The sequence below is a fragment of the Neodiprion fabricii genome, chromosome 3 (assembly GCF_021155785.1).
Source record: "Neodiprion fabricii isolate iyNeoFabr1 chromosome 3, iyNeoFabr1.1, whole genome shotgun sequence".
In the NCBI taxonomy this organism is placed as follows: Eukaryota; Metazoa; Arthropoda; class Insecta; order Hymenoptera; family Diprionidae; genus Neodiprion; species Neodiprion fabricii.
This window is the reverse complement of record NC_060241.1, coordinates 32,572,874-32,594,369: the sequence shown is the minus strand read 5'-3', so window position 1 is coordinate 32,594,369 and position 21,496 is coordinate 32,572,874. Positions and strand designations below refer to the sequence as shown.

At 39.8% G+C, this 21,496-nt stretch overlaps 2 protein-coding genes across 7 annotated transcripts; one reads left to right on the top strand and one right to left on the bottom strand.

The window, feature by feature from the left end:
• The first annotated feature begins 57 nt into the window (after positions 1–57).
• LOC124178210 (SET and MYND domain-containing protein 4-like) lies at positions 58–5,831 on the top strand. Its single transcript, XM_046561445.1, has 8 exons — positions 58–225; positions 630–953; positions 2,170–2,701; positions 3,086–3,384; positions 3,496–3,704; positions 3,839–3,963; positions 4,038–4,247; positions 4,391–5,831. Exons 2-8 carry the CDS (start codon positions 644–646, stop codon positions 4,710–4,712), a joined length of 2,007 nt encoding a protein of 668 aa, XP_046417401.1. The 5' UTR covers positions 58–225; positions 630–643; the 3' UTR covers positions 4,713–5,831.
• Positions 5,275–12,111, bottom strand: LOC124178213 (RNA-binding protein 1). 6 transcript variants are annotated; one of them, XR_006869763.1, is made up of 8 exons: positions 11,034–11,289; positions 10,316–10,533; positions 10,090–10,182; positions 9,134–9,181; positions 8,986–9,033; positions 7,018–7,574; positions 5,984–6,070; positions 5,275–5,377 (listed from the first exon to the last, which is right to left on the bottom strand). XR_006869763.1 is itself a non-coding variant. In XM_046561453.1 (7 exons), the coding sequence occupies exons 2-7, from the start codon at positions 10,522–10,524 to the stop codon at positions 5,374–5,376; spliced, it is 489 nt and encodes a 162-aa protein (XP_046417409.1). In that variant the 5' UTR covers positions 10,525–10,533; positions 11,959–12,111; the 3' UTR covers positions 5,275–5,373. The 6 variants fall into 6 exon arrangements, 4 of the variants coding, with proteins under 4 accessions (XP_046417409.1, XP_046417406.1, XP_046417407.1 ...); XM_046561453.1 differs by lacking the exons at positions 7,018–7,574; positions 11,034–11,289 and adding an exon at positions 11,959–12,111; XM_046561450.1 differs by lacking the exon at positions 7,018–7,574 and having other exon boundaries at positions 11,034–11,218.
• Positions 12,112–21,496: the final 9,385 nt, after the last annotated feature.

Genomic DNA, 21,496 nt, shown 5'->3' with positions numbered 1-21,496 from the left:
ATACCCTATCGAATGTCACACTGGATGGGTATGTGCCATAGTTCCCCACTGTTGAAGTGACGAGTTAAAATAGACGTACCGAAATAATCCAGCGTTCGACTGCAGTGTTCGTACGAACGCCGGCAAGCATGCCGTGAAATAACATCGCGAGTATAGGCACACAAAAATCCTTTATAGAGAGGTAATTTTAAATAAATGGTTATACACCCAAGAAAAATACCAAAGGTGAGATAATACGTTTCACGGAATGTGCACAGTGCCGCATGTTGAAAATTTTATTATATTAGATACGAATCTACTGTGAAGTAATAAAAATGATTAACTACGATACTTACACGTGACGCATTGTCGGTGTTTAAGCGTGTCTGGATTTCACACGTGATTTGAATTACAAAGAGTTTCAAACGTTTCCTTCTTAGATACACTTTTCCGGAAGTAACACTTGTATAAATTTATTTTGATCAACGTTCCAAAAACATTGAATCTAGCATATGCATATCTGTTGTAGTCAAACTTTCCGTTTAAATACGATACGAATATAAAACTTTCGAACTCGAATCTTTACCGAGATTTGAAAACCCAATTCTTAGACTTGTTGGACTGTAACCGTATACAACTGTTTCGAACAGGAAAAATAAGTAAAATGTTGGAACGTGACACCGAGGCTGACATTGGCGAGTACTTTCGCGAAAATCTTTTGGAGGTACGTAGGGCGGTGGATGTTTGCGAATTCCGAAAATTTGCGGCCGTAAATACGAACGGAGAACGGGTTGCGTACGTATTGAAATATCCAGAAGCACGTCGCCTACCGCTGGAGTTTCCAGGAGTTGGAGAAAAGAACCACGACAGAGCACTCAAGCTGAAAGAAACCGGAAACAGCCTCTTCGGTCGCGGGAATTTTCTAAAAGCTTTGAGCAACTACTCAGACGCTGCCATAGTAGCACCGGATAGCGGTACGTAATATTATAGCAAAATTTACATTTTCGTCGCTAAACGGAAACATATAATGCCGAATAGCTACCATCGACTTCTACGTCACGTCTGTACGATTGCCGAACGTATATTCAGTGATAAATCAATGGACAACTATAATGGCATTATTTCTGCCGTATACTTGTGCCGCTATTCAGGCTCAAAAGTAAAGTAAAGAGGAAACGAAGCACAATTAGTTGATAATAATAGCGCAATATGGAATGCCAATTTTTATCGGCAAAATGGTATTTTCAAAGTCTTAGAATTAAATTTGCCAAATTTTTCACCGAGTGCAATGAAAGAGCAGAAAAATACCATTCATTAACGCTTTTGAACGACGCTAGATGTATAAGGATGCCATTAAGATTGTGACTAGTGTTGTCTGTTGAAGTATGAGAGAGGAGTACGAAGTCGATTCTAACTCTGTTGTACCGGGTGATTCGTAATGACAATTTCGAATCTACTTGCTAGCATACTCGAATTGGCGTTTTGTGTCGATTCATTGCAGGTATTCGTAACAGGTGAATTATAGGAAGGTAAACTAAGCGAAAAACGTCACTGAAAGTGATGTAAACATCTAGAGATACCTCGTTATAAACATCTTATAGCTCACTATAAGTACGGTTTGATCAGCTATTCACCGATCAGCGAACAGGCACGCCGATTAATTTCCGTTTACTCGGCAATCGTGAAATCCAATTAACGTGGCACTCGAGTTGCATACAATCAGGAGTTCCAATCCCCGGGATTAACTTTTGCAGAAAATTGCATAGCCTTGAAGGTGGTGAAGCACTGTATTAGTGAGATCATCGCGTTACGTATTAGAGTGATGAGTCGAGTGAATAAACGCTTGTCGACATTTTCATGTTCGTTATTGTTAGCTCTTTATCTATTACGGCTTAAGTAATAGGATGACCGAGTGAATGTATCCGTGAGTGTGCAGATTAATAACTCGCACTACAAGCATATCTCATCATTGCGAGCTCAAGTACGCTTCTTGCACTTCAAAAACAACCGCTCCGAGGTTCTGCTTCGAACCTGAAAAATTGAACATTTCTTGAAAAAAATCAAATTTAAGAATCAAAGAATGAGAGATCATAGATGCAAGTATGATCTAATCCTGTATTTGTATTGGGGTGTCATAAATTAATCCATCTTCAATACCAGTACCACTAATGAGTCGAACATTCTGATCAGATTTATCAGTGATTTTGGCAAATCGTTCGGCGGTTTTGTACCACCTGGAGCGTTTCGACCTGGCGGTATCGGATGCCGAAGAAGCAGTCCGCATTGGATACCCGCAGGAGCTCATGTACAAGCTGGAAGAACGTCGCGCAAGGTGTCTCCTAGCCCTAAAAAAGCACAATGCGGCCATGGACGCCTTCAAAAGTACACTAAGGGCGCTTGATTACGCAAAGATTTCCGCTGAGAAGAAGCAGAAAATTGAGTACGACGCGAGGGTAATGCTGGCCGTCATGGAGAAGGGAAACCAGTTGAACAGCACCGCCAACTCCCAGAATTCAACGGCTCCGTCACCTTCTCCGAAAAAATCCTTACCCAAGCTATCCGGCAACCAAAATCCGGATTATCCGGCATTCAGCGACGCCGTTGATTTCAAGGATTCCGGCAGCTCGGTTGGAAGATACGCAGTTGCAAAACGTGAAATATTACCCGGCGACGTGCTGGCAGCAGAAAAACCACACTCCGCGGTTCTTCTTCCGGAATTCAGGTACGCACTAGCATCAAGTAGATTCTCAACGAGACCGTGATGTTATGAAGTAATTTCATGCTATCATACGCGTGAACTTTCCGACCCTTGGTAGATTTTGATGATTTTTTTTTCCGTAATCCATCCCACTATATGCAAAAATTGAAAGGCGTATTATTAAAAATTCTCGGAACGCATATATAGCCTCGCTGAACTCTCGCTTCATTGCGTAATTTTCTAGCAGGAATATTGCAAGACTGTGAGACATTAAATGTTGAGTAGTGATGCAGTGCTCAGAATTTTCACCGAAATCCGCGACGCACGTTTACAAGGGCTGGGAGAGTTCACGTTTAATAACTCTTTCACTTTTCTGACGCACTTAATCATCCATTCATTGCATTTCAGACTGTCTCATTGTCACCTTTGCTTCGCGAGAGTAGTTGCTCCAGTACCAGCTTCGTGCAACACCTGCACCATCATCATCTACTGTTCGCCAAAATGTCGGAATCGCGATGTCAAAGCACACGCGTTGGAGTGTCCTCTACTGTTGGCGTTGTACGTGTCTTCTGCCTCCGTCACGTGTTTTTTGGCTCTGAAATCGGTTGTTCAAATACCATTAAACGAACTTCTGAAGATGAAAGATTCTTTGAACGCCGAGATCAAGCCATATAAAGGAGATGATTACAGGTGTCTGCACGGCCTAGGTAAATCAAGTTTAAAACCTGAAATACTGCACGTAAATGTGTAGATTAACGTGTTTTCCGTCCATATTTTGATCACAGATTCTTTAACTCACACTTACTTTAATTTTTAAGTAACACACGGGGACGAAAGAACGGCTGATGATCTCTTTCACCGGGCGTACATGGCCGGCTGGCTTCTTAGACTTTTAAAACGTAGTTCGTACTTCCCCAAAGAGGTCAATACTCCGGATTCTGCTGATTCACAACTTTCTCCCGAAGAAATCTTTGTGGGGGGCTTGATCCTTCACAATATTCAATTACTGCAGTTCAACGCTCACGAGGTACGTATAATAAGGATTACGGACTTATTGTTGCTCAGATCACCTAACTTGATACCATGTTGTACTAAATAATGCAAACCTCGAAAGATTCTTATGACCTGCACTAACCGATTGCGTTCTCATGAGTATATCAGATTTCAGAATTGGTAAGACCCAAGGGCGCGATAACTTTGGACAAGGCGAAGAGTATTTTCATCGGTGGAGGTGTCTATCCGACAGTAGCTCTTTTAAATCACTCCTGCAATCCTAGTGTCATCAGGTATAGTACGCTTGAGGCTATCGTTTGTAATAAAAATTAGGTAATTAAACGTTGACTGACGTTTTCCATCAAAGATACTTCGTTGGAACGACGATGGTGGTTCGAGCGCTGCGAACTATACGACCGGGCGAAGAAGTTAGCGAAAATTACGGTCCAATTTTCACTACCATGCCGTTGAGTGAACGGAAGCGGAAGTTGAGATTACAGTATTGGTTTGACTGTAGCTGCGAGGCTTGCGCGAATCAGTGGCCCCTTCTAGAAGGAATAGATCCACGAATACTCAGGTACTTGGATTTCTATTTAGCACTATTCGGATGACGATGTTTATCAAATTTTTAGCATCGTAAATAAAATTCACACCAGCAAAGCTAATTACATTCAGAACATTTTTGGAGCACCGATGATAGATGCCTGTTATTGATTACAGATTCAGATGCGACTCCGGCGAAGCCTGCGGTAACATTTTACCGGTGTCGACGGAATCGAATGAATTCATGGTTACCTGCTCGAAGTGTAAAAAATCGATGAATATATTGAAGGGATTAAAAGCTATCCAAGATACGGACTCGATATTCAAGACTGCCTCTAGGCAACTCGAAAGTGGTGAACACGAGAAGGCGCTGAAGGCATACTTTGAAATTTTAAAATTACTTGATGAAAACTTAGCGCCTCCTCTCAGAGATTATCACTTGTGTCAACAGGGGGTCAGATTGTGTCTTCTCGCTATTGGAAATACGAGTTTCTATTAAAAAAATGTGATATTTGAAAAAATTGTTTCCAAAAAACCTGTGCATTATAAACTTTACAACATCGAAAAGCCGAATTTAACTTTCCGACGGCAGAACTGTTCAGTAGATCACTGTGTGCTGAGAAATAAAATCAAATATTGAGAATAATATAAATTGAAATTTTTTATCAAAAACACACATATGATGACTGGATAAGGTTGCGCCTTAATACGATTAATGAATGAGGTCGGAACAAATAATACCGTATAGATTACAGCTTTATTTTAAATCCTTAAATTTGTAAGAGTACAAAATAATTAATACAACATAAAACAACTGTGGGTTCGTTCACATTATATTCGTGTTATTTGAAACACGTCATTCAATCAACCACTCCGTTGATTGAATGTTATTTTATAGTCAGTAATTGCAATAAAATAGTTAGATTCTCAATATATTTGAAACACAGCGCAGATGTATGTGAGTTTAGAACTGTTCGTTTGTGTTTTGCATAAGTCTTAGCCCTAACTTAAAGTTATGTCATAATATTTGTATGATGTGTTTTCCCTTCTTTCTTTTTTTAGTTTCTTTTTGAACATGTGATTCAATTAATGTACAAAGAATGCTTTGCTCTTCTTCTTCTTGGGATTTTTAAGTCCGTCCTTTCTCGAACATTTAGGACCTAACTGTAAGTAAATAGAACAATACTGTAGAATAGAACGAAGAGAAATCCAATCGCGTTTAAAGAAGCTCAGAATTGACTACAGATGGGTTCGTTGCACGGACGTTACAACAAATCGCTGTAGATAATAAGAATAGGTATTCAAGTAATTAAAAAGACGTCCATCACGATTACAATGTCAGGCCCAAATACGCGTCACAATGTGTTCACATTATTTACAATCATGAATCATCGTATGCAAGTATTTACAATATCTATAACTTATGACCTTTATCTTATAGTCACCGTCGCAGTTATCAGAATTCTACCTATTATTTCGCGCTGTTTTCATTTAACTAATCTTAACGTATCAACGGTGCTCTACGAGGTTCTACTAGTTGGAATAATTGAGCGAGAAGGGGAGAAAAAAAAAAAACTTACAAATGCTGTAAGAACGCGATAATAAATGAAGCGAGTAAAGAAGAGATACAGATTAAAATATTTATTTCGAAACCGATGGAAACGAATCTTCAGTGCGCGTTTGATACCAGAGGTTCGAAAGAGTGGAACTGAAATGTAGATGGCGGTCGGGCAAAATAGAGTAAACGTGAAGGGGTATATATATCAGTACCGTCTGTCGCGAGAGTCGGAACGTGAGCGACGATCGCGGCTTCTACTTCTGGTAAGTGACCTCCTTCTTGGGCTGCGTGACCTTGACCTAAAAATCACATGGCATGTCTTAGAATTCAATTATTTTAAACAATATTTATCTTAATGTCGAACCCTGGTTTAATTCAATACCAATAAATAATTATTAATTCAGCATGTTAACAATATTTCGTTGCCAGTTTATACTTCAGATTCAGCGCACGAACTTCAAATGGATCTGACAGATTTTTGACATGCTATATCTAATATGATATTAACGTGAAATCTGTAATAAATATGGGGAAATGCCACATAAATCCACTTTGTTTACAATGGGATCGTCTGATCGCAAAACAATTACCAAGAATACTTTTAGAAACAGTATTCGATTGATGTGACGGAAACGAATCGCGATTGTCAATTATTCGTTGGTATAAAACTACATCAGAGTTCACGCAAAGTAAACATATATAGGTATTAAAATCATCGCAAGACAATCTAATTGAATTGGGATGGACTAATCCTAATGCCTAGAAGGGAGATAAACAAGTTAGACACAGTAATTAATAGTTAATTGATATAAATGACATCTCACCAACAATGGTAAACAAACCAAAAACAAAAAGTATGATTAATTTAGTAATTAAATTAATTTTTTTTTCATACATATGTATATATGTATATATAATATATATCAAATTAAGAAAAATATTGTATGTTACGACACCAGTCCTCTCCAGGCTAATGACAACAGTTACAATATTTAAATTTTCAATGGTGCACATTTAAACCTTTTGTAATGAAATTTGATTATATAAGCACGATATTTCATGACTACAAATTTTGAATAGATAAATCAAAAACTAATATCTGTATCAAAACTCGTGGTGAGTTTCTTGAATGTACTTTTTAAACTACCAGCAATAGAGTACTACTTATGTAACGTGTCATTAGCCCCAAAGAACATGGCCTAATAGTGAAAAGATAATAAAAAATCTTTGAAAATCGGTGAAATACCAGACAACTGTGAACATGTGGTGGTGGTGGTGGTGGTGGTTGGTGGTGGTAGTTGGTTGGGTGGTGGTGGGATGGTGTGTAGGTGGTGATCATATTGCTTTGCTCGGTCGAAGAGAACTGGCGGACGCATTGTCAGCTAAGTTAATTCGTGACGGTGGACGAGTAGTAGTAGCAGTAGTAGTAGTAGAAGTTGGGACTGACGAACGGACGCGCCGATATTTTGATAGAAGTATTCGTATCGCGTTGGCTGATCGGTGGGTCACGATGCTTCCTAGCTCCTAGAGGCGAAGGTAGCCCAAAGAAGTCTTTTTGTAGGGGAACTGACGGACAGCTACGGACTGTCGGACGACTTGACTCCTAGCCGTGGTGACTGGTGGTGACTGATGGTGACTGGTTGGGAGGTTAGTGGGCAGGCAGGCAATTTTTTTCAATTTGATTGCTAGATTTTGTTTTTGTTTTTTTTTTGTTTTTTTTTTCACGGTGGCTGTAGTAGTAGAAGTAGCAGAAGTAGTAGTGGCGGGGAGACGAGCAGAGCTAGGAGCTGACTCTGGTAGAATCTGCAAACGTCAGTTTTACTAATATAACCACCATACTCCGGACCACTATTTGTATATTTAATTAATTTATACTTTTTCAATTCATGAAATTTTCATCATACAGAGATCCTGCAAATGCCCATCTTTAATTACCAACAGTTTTCATAGAGTATGATAAATTTTATGAATTTTTGTAAAATTAAAATAACATTTGAACAGTCCAACTCCTAAATGGAATAACGTTATCTCATTATATAAAAATTTCTATTAGGAATAAGATCATTTTTATGCAATCTTCATCTTTCTACGTTTGTTATTCAAAACAACTTAAATTTCACAAGAGATCATCATGGTACCTCAAATATGCGGATCGAATGTCTACAACAAATCATTTAAACATCTTATGTACGTCCAATTGCGATCATTCGATACGATCTTCATATGAAAGTTCATTAAAGTATTTGTTGATTGGATTATAAACTGACAAAGTTGACGTTTGTCAGTTTATGAACCAATATACCAATGTAATTTGCGCGAGCTTATAAAGATCAATGCCACTGTACTTGTTAGAAACTGTTATTCCATTTAGAAGTTCAATTATACTTTTGACTATGATTCAGTTCTTTGCATGATGTATACACGTATAAATATATAATTTGTTCTTCGTTAAGTACTATGGACTGATATCAAACTTAAAATAAAAAAAAGCGAATGGTTCATTATTCTACTTGGTCAGCATAACTTGTACTGAAAATCACAATTGTACAAATAAGAACTGTAATGGATTGATAATTTTGATAACTTCATATCAATTTGTGATGCCTGCATATAAATATGTATTTGAAAGGTTCAGTATGATTGTGAAATATTCTGATACAGACTGATCAGTAGTAATAGAAATAATCTAACTAATTATATCTCAAATGAAAATATTTACATATTTTGCTGATAGATACGTACACTCGGTATTTTCGATCACAAGATGATCACCAGACACCAGTATGATTATTTCTTACTAGCGGTACACATTTTAGACATGAAGAAACTCGAAGTAAAGAGTATAGTCGCCGCAAATTTCAACATCTACGTATTTTAAAACCACTCTTTGCATGCTTTGTAACCTGTATCGTAACGAGTGCTTGAAACTTTCCAACACCATCCCTCTAGATTATAAACAACAACTCTGCCTTATTTCATCTCGTCGAATCGTTTTACTGAAATTTTACTGCTTTCTAATGTTGAATGATTTGTGGGACCATGATCTGTTGTTCGAGCTTCAACTCGATAAAATAATGTGCAAATGTTGTGATACTGCGACATTTAAAACTCAAGCGAAGTGCAAATACATACTCTGTGTCCGGACACGTAACAATTTGTTATTCGGCTTCTAGTGTACCTGAAAACTCGTGTGGTATGATCGTAAATATCTCACCTAGAGAAGCGGTCAATTGACGTCCCCCGTGGACTGCGCGACAATGACCTAGAATAATTGAGAAAAATATTTCTAATCACTCCGTATTGATGCCAAGCTGCGTCTAATGCACCTGAAAACTCTATTTAATGATGGCACATAGTCTTACCTGGGATAACGCCCTGTGGACTTCCTTCGTGGAGATGGGGATCTGGATCTAAAAATGTTTTAAAACAACGATATACCCTCCATCATCTATTTTACTACAACAAACGATGCAACCCGCAACTCTAAATGCACTTGATATGCTCCACATACTTTTGTTATCATAATTTCATCAGAGTAAATGATCCAGTTGCAATATCGATTTATTTACAACTTTTTCTTTTTGCAGGAAAAAATTAAAACCTTGATTAGTTTTCCTAGAAATCAAGAAGACTTTGTTATATAAGCTTCAAAATTCTTACATCTCACGATCAACAAAGATTGCAGAAGGTATAGCATATTTTGTCTTGGATCATTTACAAAAAATGTCGAATATTTCATTGCTTAATACTCGACGTTTTTGCCTGCGTGCAGCATGTGAGTTGTTTATTGAAGGTTTGTCATCACCAGTGAGTGGTACTCTGTTGTAATCAACTAGTAATAAATTTACGACACATCTACCAGACAAAACTCTCGAGAAAGTTCATATCCAAGTAACAAGCACTGCTCGATAGTGAAAATTAAATAAGAAAAGGACAATGCAATTGAGGGTATCAGTGATTAAAAACGAAAGTACCGTTTGTTGATCTATCTTCAAATACAAAACATATCTGTGGCCCATTTTTTGAAGTTAAATTAAGTATCGATTGCAAAGTTTTAGTTACGAAAACAAGCGTCCTCATATATAAGTTACATACCCAACCAATTTACACCCATTAAAAAACGATGAGAACAAAATAAAATTCGCAAACAATTCAATCTGTATTCAATTGAGACTTGTGTGGCTGAGACGATAAATTTTGGATTACTCTTAAGATTCCTCGGTACCTCACCCAATACCTACTTGGGAAGTCACTTTGCAAGCTTCTCCACTTCTAATGCATCTGTAAATGTTTTTAAAATTGTATCAAAAAGTTTTACCTCGAGTATCGCGGGCCTGGTCTACGTCCTCCACCACCGCGACGACTTCTTCCTGAAGACATTTCTACTCTTACTCTTGTCCCACAACAGCGTCTGTAGAGCAAAAACACATCAATCAATAGAAGTGATATTTCTAAGATAAGGAAAATTTTCAGATTAAAAATTGAAACTTGATCGAACTGTACATTATACAAAGGATATCTTTAGGATAATTCAGAAGACTTACGTTCCATCTAACCCTCTGACTGCATCTTCGGCATCTCTAGGATCTTCAAATTCAACAAATGCAAACCCTGGTGGATTTCTTGCAACCCAAACATTTCTTAGAGGTCCATACTTGCTGAATGCACTTTCGATCTCGTGTTTACTGGCACTGCTACCCAGATTACCGACATATACTTTGCAGGATAAATCCCATTCACGGTAGCGTGACATAACTGGTAACTGCAAAGAAATGTGCGCACATATTACAGATAGATGAGGATTTATAATTTTGCGAAAATAAGTAATTGCTTAGCATTGAGAATTTATAATCTAGAGTAAACAACTTAGAATCGACCTACTGATCTAAAGGGAACGGAATCAGACTGAATGGCTCAAATTAATCTAAATGAAGACACATAGTATATCAGATGGTACTTTTGAATTACAAACTAAGCGGACCAATGTCGACGTTATGTTGGAATTGCAAAGTTACGATTCAAACATGTTGAGCTAAAGTGTCTCTCCGTTCATCCCAACATTATCTTGGTAAAATTTTGCTAATCAGTAAATAGCATAGAGATAAACAAGTGAAACCATTTTGTCCAGACAAGGTGAGTGCTTGCAGACGAAAGTGCATAATCAGTATGTGAATCAGAGTACGAAAATTTCGCATAAAAAGCTACCCCTTCGTCGGCCATTTTTGCACCAATGTTGCGCCATCATAAATCCTACAAAATTACCATCAATGAAAAATCAGAAGCCTTGGTAATCTCTTTTGAATCATCGGTTTGTAGTATCTGTATCAATTCCCATTCGCTCGAGCGACTCACGCCCATTACTTACTTCACGGCTGACTGGACTTGCGGGGCTCGCGCGCCTTAAATACATTATTGCTTATCTGTTAAATAATTACACGCGACTGTCAGGCAGTCGGGGAAACCTGAGGAGGCAAGTCTATTGATCCAAAATGGCGGTAACTGGCGTTTTGATGGTGTCGCGAATTAACAGTTAAAATAATGGATTTCCTAATATGAACTGAGAAAATCGGAGAAACCAAAATTCTTGAAAATGTGAATATGTAGGATACGAAGTTTAGGCAAAAGAAAAAAACAGCTGAAGGGCACAGCACCGCGTTTCAGACAGGAACTGACGTAACAAAACAATCACAAAGTAAACTAAAAACAGCTTTAAAGTGCGAATCTGACGACGAACCATTGACCGCCGAAGGCTCGTTGAATCAAATCAATCAGGTACAACTCGACATAAAATTTGAATCAGACGCGCGGTTTACAAGTAAAAGTCTAACTTCGTCGGCCATTTTGCGGTAGCCAGAAACAAATCTAGGCAGAGCTGACTGGAAGCGAGGTTATCACTGACACAGTGTTTAAGATCTCGGTTTAGGTCATTTATATCGTTATCTCCGCGCAATCGGATGGTACTTAAAATCTCACTCGGGGTTAGAGCACCGAAGAAAAACACGTATTTGGAATGATCGAAAAGGCGTTGCTGTAATTTGCGAACCGTGGACTGACGCCATGGAAATTCACCAGTGGCAAAAGCACTAGTGTGTTACATATATGATAGGTACTTTAACGTATAAGCTAGAGAGGATCGGTTCTCGTTGAATATTGTGGAGATTCCGTTTTACCGTAAACATGTACTTACGTTTGTTATAAAATACAGGCAAAAGGTACTTCGGACTCGCAACGAAGACACAACCTTACGCAGATCCGCCTCAAAACGCTACACACGTAGAAATGCGCCAACCAAGAAAATGGCGGGGTCCCAGCAAACGGAATACGGCAAAGAACCACGATGCGTGCGCACCCTACAGCGTTGACTGAAAAATTTAAAGACAGTTGCCCTAATGGACTTTCGTGTGACAACCGAAAATCGCCGTGCGCTTGCGCCCCCTAAGATGTTCCAACGGTAGAGTTGAGAACTTATTGCAGAACGTAAAAGAGTTACCGATTTCGACATGATGCTGGCTGCATTCACCTTCCGACTAACACAGTCTTCGCAATGGTAAGCCCAAGCCAGTACTTATCCTGTGTGTACTTACCGACTTGTCGACGATTCAAGAAATTAATAATGAGAATAAGTTTATTCCAAAACTCGTAGCAAAGCAGTGATTTAATAAAAGTATAGGATAAAAAAATAGATCTGATATAATAATGATGCAGAGGCCAAAAAGTATACATTTATATGTGGTCCACGTGCGATATTAATATACATGATCCATTTACGATTAATACGTGATGCATATTATAAATTTTATAATTTTCCAGGAGACTAACTAGATTGACGACAATACTACGGCTTTAATATGAAGATGGAAGACTTATTTATTTCGAAATGGGATTCTAATCGACACGCGCTCGATGTATTCCATAACATTAGTATTCATAATTATTCCAACAACTTTTCATTTGCTCTCTCGACCTTGAATTTTCATAGGCATAGAATCAAAACGTTGTTTTAGCTGGTCGCAAGTGAAGTATCTGCTTTGGGTGGAGGAGCAGAATTGTTTTTCGAAAAGTATTCGGATGGAAAAAAATTCAGAGTAACTGTAACACATCACGGATGCGCTAATTTTGAACGAGATGAAATGGATGCTTCGTATATGGGACAGTATTTAACGCTGCGTAGTGATTTAAAGACCTAGAAAGGTGATAGGGAGAGAAAGAACGACGCTTCTTAACACTTCGAGTGTATTTTAACACACATTTGAAAGATACAAGCAAAATTTTTCGTCATCCAACTGTCGCAGAACGGCAGCGTTATTAGCCGACCCGTTCACTGAAGAATATATCTTCAGTCAACGGCTGACCATCGAAGGGCCTGGCCCCTTGAGTCTGGAATCGGCAGGAGAGATAAAGTGTGTATTTCTTGTATGAAATGTGAAACCTAAAATCATTGTACATCATATCATATCATCATACATCATACATCATACATCATACATCATACATCGTACATCATACATCGTACATCATACATCATCATACATAGTATCAAAGTTCGAAACCAAAGTTTGGATGTCGGATGTTCAGAAAGTGACGTCACCAATTCAAAATCAGCTAGCCGAATTCCTCAGTCGGGAAACAACCGCGCAGTAGAGCGGACGGATGAGAGTCGCGCTCCGCAAATTTCGAGTACCGGGTTCTCAACCTCCCGGATCTCGCGCTTCGGGTCCGCTACGTATTTCGAGTACCGGGTTCTCAACCTCCCGGATCCCGCGCTTCGGGTCCGCTACGCGGTGAAACTCGACTTCCAGGATAAGCGCTCCGTGGTTCCCGGTTCATGTTTACAATAAATTATTTCGATTCGTATTTCGCGCAACCCCAAATCCGGTAGCTGTCAGTCCGCTAATAAAATTTCTCGACTTCCAGGATAAGCGCTCCGTGGTTCCCGGTTCATGTTTACAATAAATTATTTCGATTCGTTTTTCGCGCAAGCCCATATTCGGTAGCTGTCAGTACGCTAATAAGATCTCTCGACTTCCAGGATAAGCGCTCCGTGGTTCCTGGTTCATGTTTACAATAAATTATTTCAATTCGTTTTTCGCGCAAGCCCATATTCGGTAGCCGTCAGTACGCTAATAAAATTTCTCGACTTCCAGGATAAGCGTTCCGTGGTTCCCGGTTCATGTTTACAATAAATTATTTCGATTCGTTTTTCGCGCAACCCTAAATTCGGTAGCTGTCAGTCCGCTAATAAAATTTCTCGACTTCCAGGATAAGCACTCCGTGGTTCCTGGTTCATGTTTACAATAAATTATTTCAATTCGTTTTTCGCGCAAGCCCATATTCGGTAGCCGTCAGTACGCTAATGAAATTTCTCGACTTCCAGGATAAGCGCTCCGTGGTTCCTGGTTCATGTTTACAATAAATTATTTCAATTCGTTTTTCGCGCAAGCCCATATTCGGTAGCCGTCAGTACGCTAATAAAATTTCTCGACTTCCAGGATAAGCGTTCCGTGGTTCCCGGTTCATGTTTACAATAAATTATTTCGATTCGTTTTTCGCGCAACCCTAAATTCGGTAGCTGTCAGTCCGCTAATAAAATTTCTCGACTTCCAGGATAAGCGCTCCGTATTTCCTGGTTCATGTTCACAATAAATTATTTCAATTCGTTTTTCGCGCAAGCCCATATTCGGTAGCCGTCAGTACGCTAATGAAATTTCTCGACTTCCAGGATAAGCGCTCCGTGGTTCCTGGTTCATGTTTACAATAAATTATTTCAATTCGTTTTTCGCGCAACCCCAAATTCGGTAGCTGTCAGTCCGCTAATAAAATTTCTCGACTTCCAGGATAAGCGCTCCGTATTTCCTGGTTCATGTTTACAATAAATTATTTCAATTCGTTTTTCGCGCAAGCCCATATTCGGTAGCCGTCAGTACGCTAATAAAATTTCTCGACTTCCAGGATAAGCGCTCCGTGGTTCCCGGTTCATGTTTACAATAAATTATTTCAATTCGTTTTTCGCGCAACCCCAAATTCGGTAGCTGTCAGTCCGCTAATAAAATTTCTCGACTTCCAGGATAAGCGCTCCGTATTTCCTGGTTCATGTTTACAATAAATTATTTCAATTCGTTTTTCGCGCAAGCCCATATTCGGTAGCCGTCAGTACGCTAATGAAATTTCTCGACTTCCAGGATAAGCGCTCCGTATTTCCTGGTTCATGTTTACAATAAATTATTTCAATTCGTTTTTCGCGCAAGCCCATATTCGGTAGCCGTCAGTACGCTAATGAAATTTCTCGACTTCCAGGATAAGCGCTCCGTGGTTCCTGGTTCATGTTTACAATAAATTATTTCAATTCGTTTTTCGCGCAACCCCAAATTCGGTAGCTGTCAGTCCGCTAATAAAATTTCTCGACTTCCAGGATAAGCGCTCCGTGGTTCCTGGTTCATGTTTACAATAAATTATTTCAATTCGTTTTTCGCGCAATCCCAAATTCAGTAGCTGTCAGTCTGCTAATAAAATTTCTATAACTTTACAATCTTCTTATAATCTTTTTGGTAAAATATGTCGTTAAAAAAATTATATCAAACCTTACACATTATTTTTGATTTGTTCTCACGCTGAAAATATTTATTGGTATTCGAGGTATAACTCGAGGTGGTTGAAGGTGGTCGGAGGTGGACGAGGAGGAGGACGAGGAGGACGAGGATTTGTGCTGGGTGAGTAAAACACTTTTATAATATTTGATGGCAATTGTAATTATATTTCATCTGAAATATTACAAACTTGTCACGTTTACAATAAATTATTTCAATTCATTTTTCGTGCAACCACATATTCAGTAGCTATGAATAATCTTATACAATTTATTACATTATTAATTAATTGATTAATTACATCAATCCTTACACAATATTTTTGATGTGTTCCTGTACTAAAAATATTCATTACTATTCCAGGTATTACCCGGGGTGGTCGGAGGTGGACGAGGAGGAGGACCAGGTGGATGAGGAGGAGGACGAGGTGGACGAGGAGCAGGCGGGGTGGGTCGTGGAAGAGGACCTCTCCTCTCCTCAGAGGAGGGGAGTGGGAGGGGCAGGGAAGGGGGAGCGGCGGGCGGGGAAGGGGAAGGGACGGGATGGGAAGGGAAGGGGCGGGTGGCGGGGAGGGCGGGAGGGGGGGGGGAGGGCGGGCGGGCGGGAGGGAGGGAGGGAGGTCGGGTGGGAGGGAGGGAGGGAGGGAGTGAGGGAGGGGGGGGGGGGTGTACTGCTCTATTAACTCTAACGGGCTCGCATCGACATCCGTCCTCCACTCCCTCCCTCCCTCCCACCCTCCCCCCCCGCCCCCCCCCCCCCCGCCCCGCGCCGCCTCCCACCCCACCCCTCCTCGCCCTTTCCCTTCCCTTCCCTTCCCCCTCCCTACCCGCCTCTCCCCCTTCCCTGCCCCTCCCCCTCCCCTCCTCTGAGGAGAGGAGAGGTCCTCTCCCACGACCCACCCCGCCTGCTCCTCGTCCACCTCGTCCTCCTCCTCGTCCACCTGGTCCTCCTCCTCGTCCAGCTCGTCCTCCTCCTCGTCCACCTCCGACCACCTCGGGTAATACCTGGAATAGTAATGAATATTTTTAGTACAGGAACACATCAAAAATATTGTGTAAGGATTAATGTAATTAATCAATTAATTAATAATGTAATAAATTGTACAAGATTATTCTTAGCTACTGAATATGTGCTTGCACGAAAAATGAATTGAAATAATTTATTGTAAACGTGACAAGTTTGTAATATTTCAGATGAAATATAATTACAATTGCCATTAAATATTATAAGAATATTATTTGATTAATTAATAATATAATAAATTGTATAAGATTATTCATAGCTACTGAATATGTGCTTGCACGAAAAATGAATTGGAATAATTTATTGTAAACGTGACAAGTTTGTAATATTTCAGATGAAATATAATTACAATTGCCATCAAATATTATAAAAGTGTTTTACTCACTCAGCACAAATCCTCGTCCTCCTCGTCCTCCTCCTCGTCCTCCTCCTCGTCCACCTCCGACCACCTTTAACCACCTCAGGTTATACCTTGAATAGTAATAAATATTTTCAGTATAAGAACACATCGAAAATATTGTGTAACGATCAATATAACTGAGTAATTGAGTAATTAATTAATTAATAATATGATAAATTGTATAAGCTTATTCATAGCTACTGAATTTGTGCTTGCGCGAAAAACGAATTGAAATAATTTATTGTAAACATGAACCACGAACCACGGAGCGCTTATCCTGGAAGTCGAGAGATTTTATTAGCGGACTGACAGCTACTGAATTTGGGGTTGCGCGAAAAACGAATCGAAATAATTTATTGTAAACATGAACCAGGAACCACGGAGCGCTTATCCTGGAAGTCGAGAAATTTTATTAGCGGACTGACAGCTACCGAATTTGGGGTTGCGCGAAAAAGGAATTGAAATAATTAATATAAACATGAACCAGGAACCACGGAGCGCTTATCCTGGAAGTCGAGAAATTTTATTAGCGGACTGACAGCTACCGGATTTGGGGTTGCGCGAAATACGAATCGAAATAATTTATTGTAAACATGAACCGGGAACCACGGAGCGCTTATCCTGGAAGTCGAGAAATTTTATTAGCGGACTGACAGCTACTGAATTTGGGGTTGCGCGAAAAACGAATCGAAATAATTTATTGTAAACATGAACCGGGAACCACGGAGCGCTTACCCTGGAAGTCGAGAAATTTTATTAGCGGACTGACAGCTACTGAATTTGGGGTTGCGCGAAAAACGAATCGAAATAATTTATTGTAAACATGAACCGGGAACCACGGAGCGCTTATCCTGGAAGTCGAGAAATTTTATTAGCGGACTGACAGCTACCGAATTTGGGGTTGCGCGAAAAAGGAATTGAAATAATTAATATAAACATGAACCAGGAACCACGGAGCGCTTATCCTGGAAGTCGAGAAATTTTATTAGCGGACTGACAGCTACCGAATTTGGGGTTGCGCGAAAAACGAATCGAAATAATTTATAGTAAACATGAACCGGGAACCACGGAACGCTTATCCTGGAAGTCGAGAAATTTTATTAGCGGACCGTCAGCTACCGAATTTGGGGTTGCGCGAAAAACGAATCGAAATAATTTATTGTAAACATGAACCGGGAACCACGGAGCGCTTATCCTGGAAGTCGAGAAATTTTATTAGCGGACTGACAGCTACCGGATTTGGGGTTGCGCGAAATACGAATCGAAATAATTTATTGTAAACATGAACCGGGAACCACGGAGCGCTTATCCTGGAAGTCGAGTTTCACCGCGTAGCGGACCCGAAGCGCGGGATCCGGGAGGTTGAGAACCCGGTACTCGAAATACGTAGCGGACCCGAAGCGCGAGATCCGGGAGGTTGAGAACCCGGTACTCGAAATTTGCGGAGCGCGACTCTCATCCGTCCGCTCTACTGCGCGGTTGTTTCCCGACTGAGGAATTCGGCTAGCTGATTTTGAATTGGTGACGTCACTTTCTGAACATCCGACATCCAAACTTTGGTTTCGAACTTTGATACTATGTATGATGATGTATGATGTACGATGTATGATGTACGATGTATGATGTATGATGTATGATGTATGATGTATGATGATATGATATGATGTACAATGATTTTAGGTTTCACATTTCATACAAGAAATACACACTTTATCTCTCCTGCCGATTCCAGACTCAAGGGGCCAGGCCCTTCGATGGTCAGCCGTTGACTGAAGATATATTCTTCAGTGAACGGGTCGGCTAATAACGCTGCCGTTCTGCGACAGTTGGATGACGAAAAATTTTGCTTGTATCTTTCAAATGTGTGTTAAAATACACTCGAAGTGTTAAGAAGCGTCGTTCTTTCTCTCCCTATCACCTTTCTAGGTCTTTAAATCACTACGCAGCGTTAAATACTGTCCCATATACGAAGCATCCATTTCATCTCGTTCAAAATTAGCGCATCCGTGATGTGTTACAGTTACTCTGAATTTTTTTCCATCCGAATACTTTTCGAAAAACAATTCTGCTCCTCCACCCAAAGCAGATACTTCACTTGCGACCAGCTAAAACAACGTTTCGATTCTAAGCCTCAGCTAACGAGTCGAAATGTTCTTTGCTCTGAAAATCACGAAAGAAATTGAACTTAACCACCTTAGACTTCTGACGGAAATTTCAACGATTTAAAAAAATGCTGGAATCAATTCTTTGATGCACTGTTCCGAGGTCATTTAGCGAGAGGAATCGATTGCCTGCAACCCGAATATGCTGCAAGTGACGGATCAAGAGTTACAGCCGGAAAACGAAAGATTTTCTGCGTCATTTCTCTAATGCTTGTCTTTTGCTCTCTCTAACGTCTTTTTTACGTTTTACGAAAATTTCCGCAATTTTGAAAAATGCTGGAATCAATTCTTTCATTCACTATTCCGACGTAATTTTGCGAGAGAAATCGATTGGGCGCAGTCCCAATACGCTGCGATCAACGCATCAAAAGTTACAGCCAAAAAATCCGATCCTGTGTTTTCGATATTTTTCAGCAGGTGCTTTTTCGCTCGCAGTTTCTGTCCTGTTGGTCCTACGCTCTTTTCGCTGCATTTTCTGAGTTCCTGAGGATCCAATTAGTCAGGTAAGGGTCATTGAAATTGAATCTGAGACCAAAAACTTTGGGTTCCAAAAATGAAGAAAAAGTAAGTCTAACGCCACTGCATCTTTGGCGAAAATTTTCGCGATTTTGAAAATTGCTGGAATAAATTCTTTCATGCACTATTTTGACGTAATTTTGCGAAAGAAGTCGATTGGGCTAGGGCCCTACCCTACCCCACCCCCCCAACCCCACCCTACTCCTACTTCTACTCCTACTCCCGATCTTTCTCCTATTCCTACTCCCACTTCCGATCCTACTCCTAATTTTACTCCTACTCCCACTCCCACTACCACCCCTACTCCTGATCCTGATCCTACTTGTATCAATACCTTCGAACGAAGTACTCATAGTGCACAAATCCTCATCATTCTCGTCCACCTACGACCACCGCTAATCACCTCCAACGACCACCATTGCAAAATTGCCATTAAATATTATGAAAATGTTTTACTCACCGTGCATAAATAGCCGACACTACCGGCATTACGTTGGCTGTACCTAATATATGTATACATATAGACTACATTACTCATTATCTCATATACTACTCTTCAGATGTTACTTAAGACAATGTGTATTGTACTGCTTCACCCTAAGATAATAGTCAGCTTTGTCATGTAATGTTCAATCATTCTTCTGTATTTCCTTTCGTGTACTTTAATAATATTTGGTCACTTGTTCACGTATAATAAACTGACACCCGAACACTTATACTAGGATTAAGGCGTAATAAATGAACCGAAACTAAACTGAAACAAAACTTTCTCGCTATGAAGTCGTTATTTGCCTTTGCCGTTTTGTTAACAACCTGGTGCAAATTTCATGTTGTTCGACCATTCCTTCTAATCCGTTGTTCGCAGCGAGTTGAGACTGAGCGTAATCGAATCATCTGGAAAAATTATGTTGATATAATAGATCAGAGAATTGATTCTAGCATCATCCGAAATCGTCGAACTTTTATAAAAAAACCTAAAGGAAGTAGCCTTACTTTTTTTGAGCAAAAAATTTGTATACTCTAATTCCCTACGCAGAGAATGGACGGTCAGAAAAATGAGTATCAAAGGGAAAAAATAGTTTAAATTAATAACAATTGTTATTACTTTTAACGTTCAAGAAAACACTTTTGAGTGTAAAATTGTTATTCCTAGAAAGTCGACCCTGAGGTCTGCTGAATGGTAGAATCGTTTCTTCCAGAGTAATTGTAACTGAGGAAATAAACGGGGTTGAACTTTATGAAGAATGAGTTTTATATATTAACCTTCTTGTAATATAGAATATGAATCGAGATGCGAGTTTCTGATGTTTCTCAGATTTTTCGCATAGTTCCGCAAGCAGAAACATATTTGCGACATGCCGGTGGTAATAGCCACATTGATAATTTTTTTCAAAGATTAGTACTGGATAGTTGTTGGTACAAAATCTGCCCACTAAATTTCACTATAAGCGTCGTCAGTGTTCCTTTTGCACCTATGCGTGATTGGTTGCAGGGATGCCCAAGATCCACTAATCGATCGGCGATCTTGAAATGTAATTCATAGAAAGTTATACTCCCTTCACTGTCTTCGGTGTTTACAGAACACCAGTGCCAGTTTATTTCAGGCAGGAATTTGTTTACGTGGAGTTGTCTCCTTATAGTTCAGTAAAGACGTGTTTACACAGTGCTAGAAATCGGACCGATTTCTCGGACCGAAAAAAAGTTACCAGAACTCGTATCGCGTATACAGCAAACTTGGACGTAAATCGTGGATCGAAAACGCGGATGAAAAAATGGATCGCGTCCCATTATTCATCCGCATTTTCGATCCACAATTTACGTCCGAGTTTGCTGTATACACGATACGAGTTCAGAGGGATGGGCGATGTTAGTATAAAATAGCGACATCCCATTGTCGATTGTTTTAATTCTACTACCAGTCTACTATCGATGTTCTTTTAAAAACATCGGAACATCGATTGTTATCATCGGTGACGAATAAAAGCGCGAAAAATTCAAAAATTTTAGATACAATTGTAGACAGAATAATGAACGCAGAAA